The 20,169-nt window shown below is 40.0% G+C and overlaps 1 protein-coding gene across 10 annotated transcripts in view; it reads left to right on the top strand.

The window, feature by feature from the left end:
* Positions 1 to 20,169, top strand: part of aak1b (AP2 associated kinase 1b) — a 96,792-nt gene that overhangs the window by 56,266 nt on the left and 20,357 nt on the right. For 2 of the 10 annotated variants that reach the window (XM_055662213.1, XM_055662218.1), the window contains 7 exons: positions 35 to 273; positions 1,197 to 1,354; positions 5,003 to 5,116; positions 5,556 to 5,651; positions 9,650 to 9,751; positions 11,145 to 11,261; positions 13,944 to 14,054. In XM_055662213.1, the coding sequence (XP_055518188.1) occupies positions 35 to 273; positions 1,197 to 1,354; positions 5,003 to 5,116; positions 5,556 to 5,651; positions 9,650 to 9,751; positions 11,145 to 11,261; positions 13,944 to 14,054 (937 nt within the window). Of the gene's footprint in view, positions 1 to 34; positions 274 to 1,196; positions 1,355 to 5,002; positions 5,117 to 5,555; positions 5,652 to 9,649; positions 9,752 to 11,144; positions 11,262 to 13,943; positions 14,055 to 16,951; positions 17,054 to 20,169 lie in introns of all 10 variants that reach the window. The other 8 variants (XM_055662224.1, XM_055662214.1, XM_055662215.1 and 5 more) reach the window with 8 other exon arrangements.

Raw genomic sequence — 20,169 nt, 5'->3', positions numbered from 1 at the left:
TGTGTAATGCATTGATGGCTGGTTTCCCTTGCAGACCCAGGTTCCACTGCCGCAGCCACCGCCTCCACCACCACCGCCGCAGGTGGCACCAAACCAGTCTCCAAAACTGGTGCCGGTGTCTGTGACTCCTCCGTTGTCCCCCAAGACTCAGCGTGCAGGGCACAGGAGGATTCTGAGCGATGTCACGTACAGTGCAGTATTTGGAGTTCCAGTCAGTAAATCAACCCAGCTGCTGGCTGCTGCTGCTGCAGAGGCTGGCTTAAACAAATCCAAGTAGGTTTCATTTATTTTGATAATGAACAGTCATTTCCTTGCCTGGTGTAATTATAATCATTTGTCTTGAAGGAATTGCAATAAATTTTATGGTTCGAGCAGACAATATAATCTATTATGACTCCTTAAAGTCTCTTCCTATCTTTCTTTAGAGAACATAGAACAATATAGCGCAACAATAGACTCTTTGGCCCACAATATCTGTACCGAACATGATGCCAAGAACATTTTATCTACCTGCAAATCATGCACATCCACTTGCCTTTCCAAGTTTCAAATGCCTCTATTATTCTGCCTCAATCACCCTCAATTTGTTCCCCTCGAGTGTCGTTATTCAGCTGGCTTTTTAAATGCACCATGCAGACTGTATATTCTATTCCATTCCGTAACGAGTTACAAATTCACACCTCTTTAAGAGCAAATGGTAATTCCAGACACCGAGTGATGTTCCTGTTTCGGAACTGAGTACTCAATATTATATCTGTCAGTACTTCAATGAATAATCACTAGCTCTTTTGTTTAACCCCAATCTCACTCAAAAATACAATCCCTCCACCCCTCATGTTCAATAGTGCTTTATTGTCACATGTACAAAACACAGTGAATTTCTTGTATTTAAACCTGCACTGCTGGAGTTATTGTATTTCCAAAGTCCGATCCATGCACTAGGTCTTATGGAGTTGGTCTTACCAACTGTACCTAGCCCAGGAATATTTGGGGGAATTCCTAGTCCAATCTAAGGCATTCAGCTCTGTGTAGAGCATAAATTGAATTTGGACCACTCTGACTGCAATACAAGGGGAATACATTTATCTACAAAACCATTGGGTTGTTCTTAACTGAATTTAGTGACAGAAGGGTGTGTTTAATACGTTGAAACCAACCAAAGTAAGGTATTCACCACAAGACCTTTTTCCAATCAGGTCAGCAACCACCACTCCCTCAGGCTCTCCTAGGACTTCCCAACAAAATGTGTACAATCCTCCTGATGTTTCTACATGGAACCCATTTGCTGATGACAATTTCTCCAAGCTTACTGCAGAGGAACTACTCAACAAGGACTTTGAAAAGCTCAAAGAGAGTAAGTATAAAATTGAAGAATACTTCACAAGAGTAGTGGGCAGCACGGTGGCGCAGCGGTACAGTTGCTGACTTACAGAGGCTCGGGTTCAATCCTGATTATGGATGCTTGTCTGTACGGAATTTGATGCTCTCCCCAGGATCTGCGTGCTTTTTCACTGAGTGCTCCGGTTGCCTCCCACACTAAAGACGTACAGGTCTGTTAGGTAATTGGCTTGGTAAATTTGTAAATTGCCCCTAGTATGTGTAGGATAATGTTAGTGTACGGGATCGTCATGGACTCGGTGGGCCGAAGGGCCTATTTCCGCACTTTATCTCTAAACTAAACTAAAGTAATCCAGTCAGTGTAACCCCCTCCACCTTTCATTGTATCACTGAAGTTTATTCTCCAATTATTAAATTATTTTTTGAAGGTTTGACCTGTCTCCCCACTTATGAATTGTCATGAATTAGTAATATTGAACGTCCTGAAAATCTTTCAAATGAAGCAGATGAATTAATTCCGAAAGCGGACAAAGAAAAATCACGTGATCAAATTAAGCGTTCAATCCAGCATTATTTTAGCACTTGGTAATGAATGATGGTGTAACTTTGATCTTTCGTAGAACAAAGAGAAAATGTAGTAGTCATTAGCATAATTGAGAGTGAGTGTGGCTACTTCTGTATGGTTAACCATATTTTCATTCCTGTTTACTTCACAAAGACACCACATTTCCAAGCGTGCTGTCGATGAACACAAACAATTTAAATCCTGTGTTTTTCCGAGTGTACCTGGGCTCTTGGCATCATTAGAAGAAGTGCTGCTGCTGCAGCTTGAGCAACGCAGCAACTATTGATTCTTAACTATTCCCAGTTGCACTGTTGAAATTTGATTCCTTTATTGTCATTCAGACCTTTCGGTCTGAACAAAATTTCGTTGCCTGCAGTCATACACAGTAACAATAAATAACAAAACATACAATAAACACAAATTAACATCCACCACAGTGAGTTCACCAAGCACCTCCTCACTGTGATGGAGGCAAAAGTCTTAGTCTCTGTCTCTTCCCTCCTTGTTCTCCGTCTGCGCTGAGGCGATCGATCTAGACCGAAGATGCCGCCCTCCAGTCCAGCAGACCTCCGTGGTGATGTCGCCGCTGCCGAAAGCCGGAACGCCGTCTCCGCTCCGAGTCGGCCCGCCACAGCCTCAGCTCCGAGTCCCGCTGCATCAGCTCCGAGTCTGCTCAGCCACAGCTCCGAGGCCCGCAGCCTCAGCTCCGAGTCCCGCTCCATCAGCTCCGAGTCCCGCAGCCACAGCTCCGGGCTGCTGCAACAGCTCCGATTCCCGCTGCATCAGCTCCGAGTCCCATTGCAACAGCTCCAAGACCCGCAGCCTCAGCTCCGAGTCCCGCTGCATCAGCTCCGAGTCCCGCAGCCACAGCTCCGAGGCCCGCAGCCTCAGCACCGAGTCCCGCAGCCTCAGCTCCGAGTCCCGCAGCATCAGCTCCGAGTCCCGCTGCATCAGCTCCGAATCCCGCAGCCTCAGCTCCGAGTCCCGCAGCCTCAGCTCCAGGCCGCTGCAACAGCTCCGATTCCCGCAGCCTCAGCTCCGGGCCGCTGCATCGGCTCCGAATCCCACTGCATCAGCTCCGAGGTTGCAACAACTCCGAGACCCGCAGCCTCAGCTCCGAGCCGCTGCAACAGCTCCGAGTCCCGCTGCAACAGCTCCGAGTCCCGCAGCCTCAGCTCCGGGCCGCTGCCGAAAGCTGGAACGCCGCCTCAGCGAGTCGAGCCACCGCTGCCTCGGCCCCGAAGACGGCCAGCCTCGCGTTGGTAAGTCCTGGCTGGCTCTGCCTCCGGAGCCTCGAGGTCGGTCGCAGGTTGGAGACCGCCAGCTCCGCCATTAGTCCTCAGCGCAGACGGAAGCAGAGAAGGGGGATACGACAAGTAAAAGTCACATTCCCCCGAAGGGAGAGACAAAAAAAAACATGTTTCACCCCCCCCCCCTCCCCCCCCCCCCATAACACAACCTAATAAACTAAAACTTAGCCAAAACAAGACAAAAAAACCAACAAAAAGTAAAGACAGGCGGACTGCAGGCGAGCCGCAGCTGTTAACAGCGCCGCCACTTCCGGAAACTAGTTGCAACCGTGGAACTGAGCAGATTAATGTTCTTTAATGCAAGTCTCACTGTGCTTTTGATAAAATGATAGAGCTACAATTGAATAAAAGCACATTTTTGTAAATTGCCTAGCAGATCCACACACTCCCCTTGGAGATCCTTATGCTGGTTATGAACTGAGGCATGTGTTATTTACATTCCATACCATGTGAGGGCAGCCATCAGAGAGATTAGCTTTGGAAGCTACACTAACATAGGCAGAAAGTAACGAATCACAAAAAATTGCTCTATTTTCATTTTAGTTCTTTTGAACAGAAGTTTTGTTTCGATTGGAAAATATATTTGGAAGGCGTTTGAGGGATGCATTATTTTGAGTTCAAATGAAGTGGGAGAGGTAGATGTGTGAAGAATATTAGGAAGATGTTGCTATAATGGTTGAGTATTATGCCTTTCCAGTGAAGCAGTGCAAAACCCAATTAATCGATTGTTATTGTGCACTACAGTGTACTGGAAGAGCACAAAGAGACTGTTGGACAGAATTATCTGCGACCTTGATAACTAATTTAATTCCTTTTTTATTTGTCTTTGATTTTTCTGAGTGTCTGTTTTTGCTTTCCCTCTTAACTTTGTGAACATTCTTGGAATCATTTTTGTTTCTCATTTAATTCTATTTTTCTATTCACTGACAATGAAAATAAAATGTTGATTTAAATTGCACCCTAAGTGTTCCAAAATACTAAATGATGAAACAAATGTTGAATGAAACAACAAATCATCAACATTCTGTCAACATCCATGATAATCCATCAATTATTAAAATGACTATTAAATTAAAGCTAAAAAATAGCCAATAGACAATAGGTGCAGGAGTAGGCCATTTGGCCCTTTGAACCAGCACCACCATTCAATGTGATCATGGCTGATCATCCCCAATCAGTACCCCGTTCCTGCCTTCTCCCCATATCCCCTGACTCCGCTATTTTTAAGAGCCCTATCTAGCTCTCTCTTGAAAGCACCCAGAGAACCTGCCTCCACCGCCCTCTGAGGCAGAGAATTCCACAGACTCACCACTCTCTGTGAGAAAAAGTGTTTCCTCGTCTCCGTTCTAAATGGCTTACTCCTTATCCTTAGACCCTGGTTAAAATGGTTATTAATCCGAGTTCTATTGGAAAAAAAGTATATTATTTATTACACTTCCTATTACCTATGTATTTTTGACTTGTTTAAATTATTTTAGTTTAGTTTATTGTCACGTGTACTGAGGTACAGTGAAAAGCCTTTATTGTGTGCTAACCAGTCAGCAGAAAGACAATACATGATTGCAATCAAGCCATTCACAGTGTATAGATACATGATAAGTGGAATAACGCAAATACCGTTTAGTGCAAGATAAAGTCAAATAAAGATTAAATTAACCACAGTCAGATGTGCTGTGATTAATTGGTGAACAAATGTTTTTCATTGTAGTGATTTTGCTTTTTGCCTTTGGTGCAAAACATTTATTTAAAGTGGACAACATTTTTATTTAATTGTTTCTGAATTTCACAGGCAAGGTTGAAAAGACTGATGCAGCCACTGAGAGTCTTATGCCAGGGCTTCCAGCTACGCAGGTGCAGGTGCAGGCAGATGCTTTTGGAATAGATCCCTTTTCCTCTGGGACAGGTTAGTATGCAAACCAATCGTAGCAGTTTTACTTTCTAAAATAGTGCTGCGTTCCATGTTGAAAATGCGGCCAGTGCACTGAAGGTCAGGCACCACGATAATAAAAGCAGGTTTATGTTGGTTTGAGTGACGACCTTCCTTAAGGGAAGTGACTTGAAACAAAAGAAAATGAAGGATGTAGGTTGATCAACCTACACATCATGTCATGTGTTCAACATTTAGTTAATTCTTAGAACTTGCATTTTGGGATAATTTCTCAAATCAAAAAACATTGGTTGGACCGAATGAATCTGTATCAACAGTAAAATTGAAGTCAGCGACCGAAGATAGATGGATCATTTTTATGATGTATAATTGTTCTCTGCTTCTTTCCTCCCTCTTTGCTGTTCCTTGTTGTCTTCTGCTCTTCTACCTACTCTCATCTACTACATTGGTTCAGCTGAAAAGTCTTCAGAACTACTGGTTCCAGATGCTGCCATTCCACCAATTAACGCGCCCGATCCATTCACTCCTGTACCATCATCTGACCCGCCAGGTAAATAATTACTGGGTGCGCCTTTGGATCCCATCCAGAGCTGAAGCTGGGATAGTTGAGACCTTTCAGATTGCAGATAACAGCTTTTGTTTATCAGGTTGAGCAAGGCTATTATTAACAGTTTTCTGGAGATCAAGATCGTGAAGGGTTGTTTTAAATGGACCAGTTCGCCTCCATTTCATCTGAAACAAGTTTGAAACAAGTTTATTCATGGATAACCCCTTGAGATGGACAGTCATCTCGTTTTCGAGGGGGTCCAACATAGAACATACAGCACAAGACATAACATACATAGAGGCTCTCATTGACCCACCTTCTCACACACCAATCCCAAAACCCCTCCATCCCCACTTGTTATAGTTTATAACAATTGTTAATTGGCTTTGCATATCCAATAATAACAATAGTTATGTGTTACAGCATAATGTTGATGCATAATACCATATACCACCTATCATACATCGTACGTTAATACATACTATCAACATTATTACATGATATATTATTTCATGATATTGTGACATAATACAATATAAGACCTTGTTACACTATGCAATACAAAAATACATAAGTGTAATGGCCATGCATATACAATAGTTATGCCAAAGTTCTTAAAACTTTAGTTATGAGCCCCTACTCCCAAAGATGAAGACACTTATCCATCACCTCACTTAAAGCCTGCTGCTCGCTTGTTATTGAGCATTTAAATAGGTATACTTCACCGAGAGGTTCTGTAGCAAATGAATCAAACATGGGCTTTATAACGTAAACCTAAGCTTCTGTCAATCCAAAATCCAAAAGCCTCAGAAACATTTAACCATACCCTAAATACAAATCAAATTTAGCTCTGGCTCTTGAGAAATGTTCCTGAGTTGAAAAATTTGCACAATACTGTCTGGCTACCAACAATGTGGAGAGGTTAAATTGGTTTTTGGATTGGTAACTTTCTACAGGAGAGAGTTATTCAATGCTGCAAAGTACTGGAAAAAGAATAGCTGAACCTTCCCATGGTGACACATTGCACTATTACATTCCAAGCTGGGGGAAAAAAACACTGCTGAGAACAAAGATGTAAGGTTTCAATCCTCTGGTCGTTTCTGTGTCTTTAAGTGAGAGTGTTCAAGTCTTTCTGCATAACCTCTTTTTATTCCTGCTTGCATTTTCGGAGGCAGTGATTATACCTGCTGTTATGACCACATTGCACAGTGCTAAAAACAGCTCCTGCAGGCCCATACTTCCCATCAAACAGCAACCCGCTTTAGAAGTCGCTTAACACTGAGAACAGCATGTAACACAAGCTTGAAGCATTTGGAACATCAGAGAAGGCCACGTTTTGTTGCCTTGCCTGTAGTTCAAGGTAATATTCCTGTAACATATCAGTGAAGGCTCAATATTGTACAAAGACGTCTGTTTCTAACATGGGACTCGATCTACCCTGCAGAGAGTTCACACTGGGAATGGTAATCAGAAAATGTTTCAGGTGTAGAGCGACCCTCTGGGTTTCTATTGAAGGAACAAAGACGGGGTAAAGTTTTGCTGTCGAAGGGACACTTCATTGCTGGCAAAAAGCATTATGAATTTGCACAATTCCCCTAGGTTCAACTCAAGCTATCTTTACCATCTGTGTTGCTGGCTTTTTTGTGCGGGAGAGAAAACATAAAAGTGTCCCAAAGTGTCAGTTGGGGACAGAATCCAAGGTTTTAACTATCTATCAAATGATGCATCTTAAACAATTTTAAATGCCCTCTGCTTTTTAGATTCTGTAATCCAATAATGCCTCTGATTTTGTTTTTGCCCTGGAATTTTGCTGTTGATTAAATTCTCAATCTGGTTAGTACAAAATCAATCATGGAAGATCAATATGAGACTTTTCCCTTGGGCTCGAATTAATATTGTCATTCCAATATTGATTGGCAATGGCTGACATGTGGGACATTCACTAGTGTTTTATTCTAAAGCATTGCATCCAATTAAATCTCATTTTTTACATTGAGACTATCTGCGTTGGTATCTTTTTTTTCCCCACGCTACTTCTACACTCCTTGCTATTAAAGTGAGTTTTTTACAAAGCAAAAGTAATGCACTGTAGTTAAAACTGTACATTGGAAGTAACTTGCATTCCCTTCGACGTGCCTATGATGCTCTGTTCCAATTCTTTGACATTGAACATAATGAACAGTGCCTGCCTGTGTTGACACTTGATTTTGATCCCACCAAATGAAAGCATTCGAAGTTCACTGATTTCCTAAGTACACCATAAAACACAAGTAATGAGAAATGAGTAAATCCGTGATTGCATCCTACAGGCGTGCTTTAGTATTGTCTCTCAAACCCTACTCCTTCAACCAGAATGTTACCAGCTGACTAAAGTGTGTTACTATAATAATAATAATAATAATAATAGATTGCTGAACAAGCTTTGCCATTTGGACACACAAGAGACTGCAGATGTTGGAATCTTGAGCAAAAACAAATTGCTGGAGGAACTCAGTGGGTCAGTCAGCATCTGTAGAGGAAATAGATAGACGACTATTTGGTCGGACTCCTTTTCTTCAGTCTTGAAAAAAGGTTCCAAACCTGAAACATCGACTGTCCACGTCCCCCATAGATGCTGCTGACCCGCTGATTTCCTCAGGCAGTTTGCTTTTTTATTTAGAGTTTACCATTTGTGATTTCACTTCATTTATTTGGTTTCACTCAATATCTTTGAACCATTGGAAGATTGTTTGAAAAGAGCAGTTTTAAGCACATTATTAAACGTTTTTAGTTATATTGATTTCTGAGAAGAATAAGGGAACATGTTATTTCTGAAAAAGGATGTTAGAAATGGAATTGTTTCAATCTTTTTCAGAAATATTTTGGGGCCCTTGAATTGTATGGATGCTTTGAGAACTCGTCTATGGGTTCCAGTGCCTGCAGTATATGCAATGGTAGTCCTTCACTTATTTTCTGTATTGTAGTTCAGTTGGCATCCATAGTTTGAATACCAGTGGAAGATCAACAAGGATTCCTGCTCCTTGTTGCAAGACAATAATGGGAAGCAAATGTAATATCACATTTGCGAGACTATAATCTCCCATCACCTATTGTTGAGTAGTCAAATGACTGGTCATCAAAGCAGGGCAGGTTGCACTGAGGAGTTTCTGTGATAGATCTATGCACTAAGTATTAAAGGAACAATATCAGTAGTTTACAGTAGAAGTCACTGGATGGTAATCTACTATTAAGATTGCACCCACTGCACATGGATATACCATTGTCACCGTCTGTCTCCTCTGATTTAAAACCTGAAAGATTGTGATACGTCACTATTACATGGAGGTTGAATTGATGAAAATAAAATGGCAGGAACACATTTCTTTCGCCATTTCCCTCCCTCTATGCCTTTCCTTCCTAAGCTGTTAGTTTCAGAACCCTTTAAAGATCCTGTGGAAATCAGTGTTTTGTAAATTATTATAAAATGTTGACAACCTGGGTGAAGGTCAAAATTCTTGAATATGCCACTATCCTGGAATTTTAACTAATGCTTTGCATAGTAATAAGAGCTCAATGCCAAAGCCAGCGGTTTTATAAGTGAAATTTATATTTGTAGAACTACAGGATTTTCATGCTGGGACTGTGTTCCTGGACTTTACTGGATTTTCAGTGCAAAATAAAAACCTGCGATTTTATTGTCAAATTATTCATCTAAATATTATCTCTTGATAGGCTTTTATAACATTCACATCTTTTCATGCATATCCACTGTGAAACTAGCAGACTACATCTTAGGAGGAGTTGTGCCTGAAACTATTTGAATCATAATTGCAACATACACTTTGGGAATTAGTGACTTCCAGATTGCTCAGTATTTTACGGCTTGTGAGCTGGTGCGAATCCCTCAATTAACCTGTGTTATGTAATTTGATTTTTTGCTGAACGACAGTTATTTTTTACTCTATGCTTGCATTTCATATTATATCCGTTTTCATTGTTCTCTCCTTCACCTCTTGATGCAGAAAAGCTCATAGAGGGTCTGAAGTCCCCTGAGACTTCCTTTCTGCTTCCTGACCTTCTATCTCTTGCTGACCCCTTTGGGAGTAATGAGGATAATATCAATGGTAAAATAAAAAATATCTGGGTGTATTGTTCTCAGCATGCATGACCATCTTATAGGAATCTGGAGTATTTTCAACTGTTAGTTTCAGCCCCTTTTTGCGATCCTGTAAAAATCAATGTTTTATAAATCACGATTATAACACATTGTACACAAAGTTGGCGTCCTGGGTGAATATTTGTTCTAAGTCTCCCACTATTTATTAAAAATTATCTATTTAAGGGCCCCTTTATTTGGCATTTTCAGTGTGAAAATTTGGTGCATTCTCACCAGTACGGTACACACATTAAAAGCAAAAGAGGGGGTTATGGCAGCAAAATGATATGAACCCTGTCGCGTTGGTAGGGCATTGTAACACTGTCATATGGCAATGACTTTGGTCTATACATCCAGTCATCAGTAATTGGTCCCCAATCAGTTGTGTAAAATGCCTGACATTTGTATTTAGGGGTTGGAGTTGAAAATTCTCTTGTTCCTATTCTTGACACTTCCATTGACTCTGCTTGTGTTTCTGTCTGTCACAATACATTGTGAGTTGTTTATCGTGTCAGCTTCTTGCCCTGTTCCATCATGTAGCATTTTTCTATAGTGGATGGTGATTGTGGTGTGACAGTCTGTGCCTTTTTCTAATGTGTCTGTAACTGCCTCAAGAAACTCCCAGCTGCAACAGGGTATGCCTGCGTTACGTTGGCATTTTAATGGATCTCCTAGTTAACAGACCCATGACTGCAACTTCTCATTTGCCTGAATCCTGTTTGTGACAAGAAAAAAATTGTCCATTATTGATCAGTTGATTTGTTCAAGCAGTGATACCAATTATCCAACGGGAAAACCCAAGTTATTTTGGCAGAGCTCTGGGGGGGAAAAGCGCGAACAATGCATTCAAGTGTTGTTCCTATGACACCTACATTATTTGCCTTTAATATTTGTTTGGCAACATTTTGCTTGCCCCATCATAATTGTGTTCATTCTGAATTCTGTTGAAATGTGTCACTGAGTCATGGCACATTGCAGAATCCTAATTTTCTACTCCACCAGCTTTAATGTGAATTATTGTGAATAGCTCAGTATTCTATTTATAGACTGAAACATAATTCTGATGTACAGTCCTAATGAGATTAAGTAATTTTAGTTTTAATTTCTTTCAAAGTACTTCAGTTAAACTTTCTTTGAGAATAATCTGAAGGAATTTAGTTGCTATGTCTAAGTCCCCATCAATACTACAAAGAGTTAAGGGCTTATTATCGTAGAGTATAATATGGAAGGGTAGAATTATCTAAAGCTTTGCCCATTTACCTTCACGCTCTGTGGCAGCTTGGCTGTTTTCTTGATGCACCTTAACATTCTTTCAATTGTCTGCTTGCATTTAATTCTTTGTTTGTGCCCTGAATCAAAAGGAAATGCTGAGGTAGTGGTGGGAAATCTCATACCTGGATTTGAGTCTACAAAGACTCAGCAACTGGCACCACTGCAAGTGGAAGCTTTGGGTGCCGTGGCCGTTATAAACTCCTCAGGTTGGTATACTCATTGCATTTAACATCAGCACCTAACATTGTTAGGCTCCCAAATAATTTGCACATTGTTTTTTTTTTGAATCGGCAAATTATTCTAGTTTAAAAAAAATTGAATTGGGATATAATCCACAGATCTACCACCCTCTTCCCGTTTCCTGGTAATGTGCACTTTACTGCAATTTGCCTCCTTCTTCTTCCTCCCCTTTGTTCTGGTTCATGGGTTTTTTAGCGAGAAGCCAGAAGATGGCCTTTATGGAATATTTACGTTGTACAGTTTTTATTCTTGAATCAATGGTGGGGATTTGAATAAATGACACAATGAATAACTGTACTTAAAATCCGAAATAAATACTGAAGCACTGATGGAATTTAAACAAAGACCTTCAACCTGAATGTGAAGGAAAGAACTGCAGATGCTGGTTTAAATCAAAGGTAGACTCAAAATGCTGGAGTAACTCAGCAGGTCGAGCAGCATCTCTGGAGAGAAGGAATGGGTGACTTTTCGGGTCGAGACCCTTCAGTCTGAAGAAAGGTCTCGACCTAAAACATCACCCATTCCTTGTCTCCAGAGATGCTGCCTGACCCGCTGAGTTACTCCAGCATTTTGTGTCTACCTTCAACCTGAAACTTTGTTTTTCTTAGCTGCCTTAAGTTTCCAACTTTTTCTGTTTAATTTGTTAGGTTAATAGTTTAACATACAGTATCTGGATGGTCTTTATTCAAGGGATGCATTCAGGCTAACCAGAGAATAAGACATGGGAAAGAGCACCTGATAACTGATTGAACAGGAGGATATTGACATGATATTGAACAGGATATTGACATGATATTGAACATGAATATTGAACAGGAGGATATTGACATGATATTGAACAGGAGGATATTGACATGATATCGAACAGGAGGATATTGACATGATATCGAACAGGAGGATATTGACATGATATTGAACAGGAGGATATTGACATGATATTGAACAGGAGGATATTGACATGATATTGAACAGGAGGATATTGACAATGTTAGCGCTATAGCCAATACGAGGGTTGGTTGAAAAGTTCTGCTGGTAATGTTTCTTGACGGCGCTGCGATGTGACAGGTTAATATACAACTGCTCTCCATTCATTCTTGATACGTTCTTGCTTTTATTCGGAGACGTTAAAGATGTTTCTGTTCCCAGTGCTCCTTAAATAGACGTTACTGAATAATCCATGTTTTATATATATATATATGTTACGAAGCTATACGGCAAGGTGAGATAATTTCCTCAGACATGTGAGGAAAAAGTTAATTTTCCATTAGAATAATTGGAATTTGGATGGGGCAATTCATATAGATTTGATTGTGGGTTTAGGAAGGGAGTTGTATAAATATTGAGGCAAAAGTAATTGCAAGGATACAAATAATTAACTGGGGGTGTATAACCAATGAAGATTGTTCTTTGAAGAGAGAATAATGTCCTTCTTCTGTAGCATAGTGTACTGTAGTGATCACTACTTTTCAGGATGTAATTGTGTTAGAGTGTTGGTGGTGGGAGAAAAATAGAAACGTGTTAATGTGTTAGGTTATGGAGGCCATAAAATGGTTCAAACATTACAATTGTAGCTAGTTCTTCAAATTATGTCTTTAGTTATTACATTCCTGTCTGTAGTGTAGTGAAAATAAAAGTAGCCTTGCCTTGTAACAGGTTTGGTTCTTCCATTTTGAGTTTCCACGTTCCACGCAGTGCAGAGCTTACCTTGTGTTGCTGAGCAGCACCGAGTAAACTGAACCGGCAAAATCAATCCCAAACATGGGTGTAGATTTACAGTAAATTTATACTGCAGCTTGATGTCCAAGCTGAGAAGCTGTAATATGAGACATGGGGTTACTATGTATTTACATCAGCAGCAGATAAGTTTATCAAAAGCAAGGTCTTTTCCACCCCAACATCCCCCCAGCGTTTAACTAAAGCATATATTCCACGGCAAACTTGGAATTACAGTGGAATTCCAAAAGTGGTGTTAAAAAAAATTGCTAGAAATTGAGTCCTTTCCAATGAAACTACAATTGTGTTTGTGCAAACCCTCTGGGACATTGAACTGATATAATACATGTAATATGACAGTGAATCAATTTTTGAAATGAGCTTTAGTCAGGGAATATGTGAAAGAACAGTGCACTGGCATTATGTCAGTGCCATGTCAGGCACTGCATCTGTTATGTTTAATTATAATTGAATTCTCCAGAATGCTGAGTATCACGTTTCTGAAAATTATGAAGTCCATTTTCAGAAATGTTCAATAGTGGAACGTGTTTAGATGAAGAAAATCATAGAGGTCAAATTTTACAGTTTTTAATTATATTTTTTGTTACTTTGAAAGAATCTTTTCATAGAGTCATACAGCAAGGAAACGGGCCCTTCAGCCCAACTTGCCCATGCCGACCAAAATGCCCCATCTTCACTCGTCAGACCTGCCTGCATTTGGCCCATATCCCTCTAAACCATTCCTATCCTTTTGCCCTGAGGTTAAAGTGTTTTAAAGGGGTAATTAAATATGATGATTTTACGGGGTAGACTTGCATGGAGAAATTAGTTTTTGTAAGCATCATGTAAGATTTTATAATGTTTTACTAATCATTTGCTGTATATCCTCCTTCTGCTTCCCCGCATTGTACTTGCCACTGCTGAACCTTGCTCAGACTCTCTCACTGGGGAGGACTCCATTCTTGACTACTCTCTCCTCTCTAACCCGGTGACTGAAATTATTGATGAATTTTCTCCTGTAGTTCCATCTGGGCAGGTGAAGCAAGGTAAGTGTCCTGTGTCCAGTTATAATCGTTTCCATTTAGTGGTAATTCTCAGCATTGATTCTTTTTCTTGCGAATATATTATTTTCCATTCTTTTGCTTGCCCTCCGCTCCATGGTTTTATTTTACTCTTAACACATTTATATTTAAAAAAATGTTTCCAAGTACACTTTCCTATTTTAGTATTGAAAAGTAATTTTAATTTTAAAAGACATTGGGATAAAATGCTTAAACTTCCACAATAGAAACTCTAAACAAAATTAAAGCCAATGTTCAACTATTGGCTTGTGAGAGAGAAAACAAGGTGTTTCTATGGTTACCAAGTTATTGATTTAAAATGAGAGTTGTGTTTTTGCCATAGTTTTTTAAGTTTAAGTGATTTTTATTTGTCGCTCACAGCTGTCAAAGAAAGGCTGCATTGAATGTGTTGGTGGGTGGGCTTTTATTCATTATTATTTTAATCATAAAACAGCCGTACATTATAGTTTGAATTGAAAGGAGCACTTTTCACAAGATAGATTTGTTTCCTATTGGTGCATTCTCTATGGACCTGTGTGCAGATGGATTTTCTGGATTTTCTGCACTGAAGTCCTTAATAGGAACGTGTGGCCCATAATAGTTGATAGCTAAAATCAGATATTGTTCTATCGATTCTACATTTCTCATCCTTGCAAAATGATCAATTTGATTCTGGACACTTTGATTTTAAATCTTGCTGAAAATGGTTGAATAAAATTGGCTCAAAATTCAACTGGACCTGTTTGCCATTCGATTTGTGTAAATTTCTGTCGTTTAGTTTATTATTGTTACATGTACCGAGGTGGAGTTCAAAGCTTTTTGTTGCGTGCTATCCAGCCAGCAAAAATATTACACATGATTACAATCAAACCATCCGCTGTGTACAGATACAGGATAAAGGGTATAACGTTTAGCGCAAGGTAGTCCAATACAATCCGATTCAAGATAGTTTGAATGTCTCCAATGAGGTAGATGGAAGGTGAGGATCTTTCTCTCTAGCTGGTCATTTGTCTTATAACAGCTGGGAAGCAATCTGGAGGTATGTGTTTTCAAACTTCTGTACATCTTGCCAGATGGGAGAGGGACAAAGAGGGAGACTGGCCCTTGATTATGCCGGTGGCCTTGCCGAGGCAGCGTGAAGTGTAGATGGAGTCAATGGATAAGAGGTCACGTCGACAACTTTCTGCAATTTCTTGCGGCATTGGATGGAGCTGTTCACAAACCATGCTATGATGTATCCAGATAAAATGCTTCCTTAGGTTCATCTGTGGAAGTTTGTGAGCATTGTTGGGGCCATGCTGAACTTCCAAAGCTTTCTAAGGAAGTAGAGCTGTTCGTGTGCTTTCTTGGCCATCTCTTCGGTATGGCCGGTCCAAACCAAATTGCTGGTGATATTTATTATTAATAATCTGAAGCTTTTAACCATCTCTACTTTGACGCCCTCAATGTGTCAAAGGTTTCAACGGTCTTTTATTGTCACATGTACCAATTAAGATACAATTGTATGCAAATTACCATACAGCCATACGGAAAAAAAAGCAACAACTACATAAATGTTAACACAAACATCCACCACAGTGGATTCCCTACATTCCCCACTGTGATGGAAGGCAAAAAAGTCCAATTTTCCTGTTTATTCTCCCGCGGTCGCGGCGATCGAAGCTCCCGCAACCAGCAGTCGAATGTGTGCCTGAATGTGTCAATCCTGAAGTCAATCACAATATCCTTTATCTCACTCCATAGTTGGTTCACAGTATTGGGTTGAGCATGGGGGCGGCATGGCGGCGTAGAGGTAGAGTTGCAGCCAGCGCCAGAGACCCGGCTTCGATCCTGACTATGGATGCTTGTCTGTACGGAGTTTGTATGTTCTCCACGTGACCTGCGGGGGTTTTCTCTGGGAACTCCGGTTTCCTCCCACGCTCCAAAAAGACGTACAGGTTTATAGGTTAATTGGCTTGGTATAATTGTAAATTGTCCCCAGTGTGTTCAGGATAGTGTTGATGTGCGCTGGTCGGCATGGACCAACTTGTTGGCAACAAGGTACACAAAAAAGCTGGAGAAACTCAGCGGGTGCAGCAGCATCTATGGAGCGAAGGAAAAAGTCAACGTTTCGGCCCGAAACATTGCCTTTTTCCTTCGCTCCATAGATGCTGCTGCACCCGCTGAGTTTCTCCAGCTTTTTTGTGTACCTTCGATTTTCCAGCATCTGCAGTTCCTTCTTAAACACTTTGTTGGCAACAAGTTCTGGTCCAGTATTTTAATGAATTATTTTCCTTCCCCCACTTTGGATTACTACAATAAACATGCAAGATGTTGTGTTCTCCTGTTACAAGAGTTAAGGAGATATTTTAGAAACTGCAGTATTCAACGGGTTAAGTGGCAGTCTAGCATAGAGTTCGAGAGAAGGTTGTTCCTGATATTCACCTGTGTGCCTTGTATCTTGAAGTCAGACATTTTTAAAATAAAGGTGGAAAATAAAGCTGTAGTGTTTATTAAAGTGAAGTTATTTGTTGCTCACTGCAAGAGGTGGAGGCATGAGAGAGAGAGAGGGAGAAAGTTAAACAAAACTGTCATGCAAATTTGGTACTTGTCAAGAAATTAGTTATCAAATCATTGACCCTCAACATTCTGAAAAACAGATAAGCATATAACATAGAAATGCAACTTTTGGTTGGTGCATTGTTTTTGGCATATTCTACACTGTCCTGTTCATTGTCACATGGTTGGCTCAAATTGATCAAAAGTTTATATATAAATGGTAAAATATCTTTTTTACATGAACTAACTTTGCTCAACTTAATCCTGCATTCTGTTTATATTTAACTTTTCTTTCACAAAAATCTTGCTTCTTATTATCAATGCTTCCCTTTTACATGCTGCAGAGGATACTAACCTCATCTCAGACTTTGATCTTTCTATTAAAAATGACAAAGTGGAAGATGATGAATTTGACCCCATTCCTGTGTTGTCAAAAAATTCACAAGGTAAGGATTTGAATGGAACATTTGCTGTTGTCTGACCCTCCCCCTTTTTTGATATTTCGTGCACTTTCCACAAAACCATCATTGGAAGAAAATAATGCAAGCTTTGCTTTAGTAGTTCTAATCTTTGTGAATTCACATATAAATCACACAATCCTCTTCCACAGCTATAACTACACAAATGTTTAAGTCTTAATCGTGCAACTTTGCCATTTTATAGCTTGGAAACAGGCTCTTCGTCCCACTTTAGTTCTTTTTGAAAATCAAGCAATAAAACTAATCTTGTCCAAATAACTTCCTCACAATTTGTACAAATCCCATTTTTATTCGCCCCATGTTCCTCTCAACTGGCTCCAGATTCTGCTCATCACACCAGGGATTTATATAGCATTTTTTTTCAGCCTTGTGATGTCCCAAAATTCTATGCAGTCTATTCAAACTGAGAGTTGGCTTTTTCTCCTCTTCCCATCTCCTATTGAAGGGACGAGTGTGGTGTATACAATCATACAATAATAATTCATTAACACAAAGAGAATATGTATTTGCGGCGGGGTGGTTGGGGAAAATGTGACAACAATTACACTAAAGTGGGGCGTAGCAAAAGAAGTTTGTGGAGATTTCTGGCTGGAGCCATTGAATTAAATTCAGAGTAACTTTAACGGTAGAGAAGGAGACCAGTCAGCTGTTTTGAGTCCATGGCAAATTGGCAACTATTAGAAAGATGACCGCAGCTGGTCACATTCCTCCGACTTTCAAAAGTGCAAGTTATGAAGTAAAGGAACGACCACAAACAGGTAGTTCAGTTGATCTGTTGTCTTTGCTTATGATCATTGAGGAATAAGCATTGGTTTGGGTATTTTAAGAACTTGCCTGCTGTTTAAATGGCTAAAAAGATACTTTAATGCCGTGGCAAATAGAAAAATATGGTCTCAGTTTCACCTTAGATTCAAATAAAAGTGTGCCCACAAGTGCTGCACTTGTTCAGTATTGTATTGAAGTATTTGTCAAGGTAATGCACTAGGCTGTAAGATTAGGGTTATAGCATAGAACATAGAACATAGAACAGTACAGCACAGGAACAGGTCCTTCGACCCACAATGTTTGTGCCAAACATGATGCCTAGTTAAACTAATCTCATCTGCCTGTACACGATCCATGTCCCTTTATTCCCTGCACTTCCAGGTGCTTATCCAAATGCCACTATTTCATTAGTATCCACCACCACCCCTGACACCCACCACCACCCCTGACAGTGCGTTCCAGACACCCACCACTCTCTATGTTTAAAAAAAAATTTGCCTGGCCCAACTCCATTAAACTTTCCCCCACTTACCTTCTAGCTATACCCTCTACTGTTGAACATTTCCACCCTAGGGAAAAAGGTTCTGACTATCTACCCTATCCATGCCTCTCATAAATGTATATTCTTCTATCAAGTCTTATAATGCACAATTTTCTAATGGCTGGGAATGCCTTGTAATTCATTTTTTCCCATATTCAGAAAGTTGTCGTATTTAAAATTGTTATATAGAACATATAATTAGAAAGGATAATTTTCCACAAGAGATAGTCACATTAACATTGAGTTAGTCCACCCCTCCAGCTGGCTCCCTTTCCCACATTCATTGTCATTGTTGTTGTTTCTAAGCTGATTATAATGTTGTTCCACCACCACACCCATGACCACCAATCCATCATTTTGTTGATGTATTATGATCTTTAACACGACCAGAACAAATAGTTTTAAGGTCAAACTGACCCAAACACTCCGAAACAAGAATAGTGAGTCTCTTGGGTGAGAAAATGCAGCTAAATGCAAAGAAAGCCAGCTGGTTTCAGAAACTGGCTCTTCCACAGATCCACCCAAGCTGTTGAAAGTAAATGCTGTAGCTTTAGAAAGGAGATGACACATCTTTAGAAAAGAGGTGAGGAGGAATTTCTTTATCTGGAGACTGGTGAACCTGTGACATTCATTGCCACATACGTTAGTGGAGGCCGAGCCTTTGGGTATTTTTAAAGCAGGGATTGATAGGCTCTTGAACAGTAAGGGTGTCAAAGATTATGGGGAGAAGGCAGGAGAATGGGGTTGAGAGGGAAAGATGCTATAATTGAATGGCGGTGCACTTGATGGGTCGAATGGTCTAATTCTGTACCTATGACATGAACATGAAGATACAGTTATAGTCTGAGCTTGAATGTGGAATATGTTGCTATAATTAAATATTCGATGCCTGCGGTGTCAAAACAGAGCAAAGGCACATAAGTGGTGGCTTCTTCTTTGAACAGCACCGAGAAACGGTAAAACTTTGAATGAATGAATAATCTACCAATATTTTATGCAGAGCAAGCAGGTGAGGGTGTAAATAAATCAGCCTTATTATTGAAACTTGGTTGTATTAGGGCAGGTACTTAAATAGGAAAGGCACAGTGAGATACAGGTATAATGCATTCAAATGAGATTAGCGTAGAAAGGCATCACAGTTGGCAAGAGCAAGGTGGGCCAATAGGGCCTATTCCAGCACAGTACAATTCTACGATTTTAACTGTAAAAAGCTATTTCGTTGGCTACAAAACCCTTTGGGACATTTTGAGGTTGTTTAAAATGCAATATGAACATGAGTCATTTTGGAAATACAGAATTAGAGGAGGCAGCATGAATCTTGCATCCTCTCAAACCGAATAGGAATGGTAATATCGTCACGCATTTGAAGATATTACTTTGAGTTCAGTACAATTATATTTTTTTCAATCTTTGTATTGAGAGTGTTGCAATTAAGTTTGATGTCACAGCTTTGCACATTTCCAGCCTATTCTAAGCTAACATTGTTTTTCTAGCAGTATAAATTTACTCAGCAGTCAAATCTACTTTGAAATAATCCATGCATAAAATTATTTCCCAAAAAATTGCTTTTCTAAAGCCTTCCCCATGCTCGTGGCCATTTTGTTTAATCTTCCAGAGCAGGTGTCTTAAATTTATGTGAAGTTTGAAAATAATTTCTGTGCACATTTGGAAAAACACATCATTTGCATCAGAGACTATGTGTATGATACAGTCCTTAGCCCAAATGCGTAATTGAAAATACACTCTGAATGCTTATACTCAGAGCATAGCTTCCAGT

The sequence above is a fragment of the Leucoraja erinacea genome, chromosome 35 (genome assembly GCF_028641065.1).
Source record: "Leucoraja erinacea ecotype New England chromosome 35, Leri_hhj_1, whole genome shotgun sequence".
NCBI classification, from domain to species: Eukaryota; Metazoa; Chordata; class Chondrichthyes; order Rajiformes; family Rajidae; genus Leucoraja; species Leucoraja erinaceus.
Note: the sequence above shows the minus strand (reverse complement) of the source record. Positions and strands in the feature narration are given on the sequence as shown.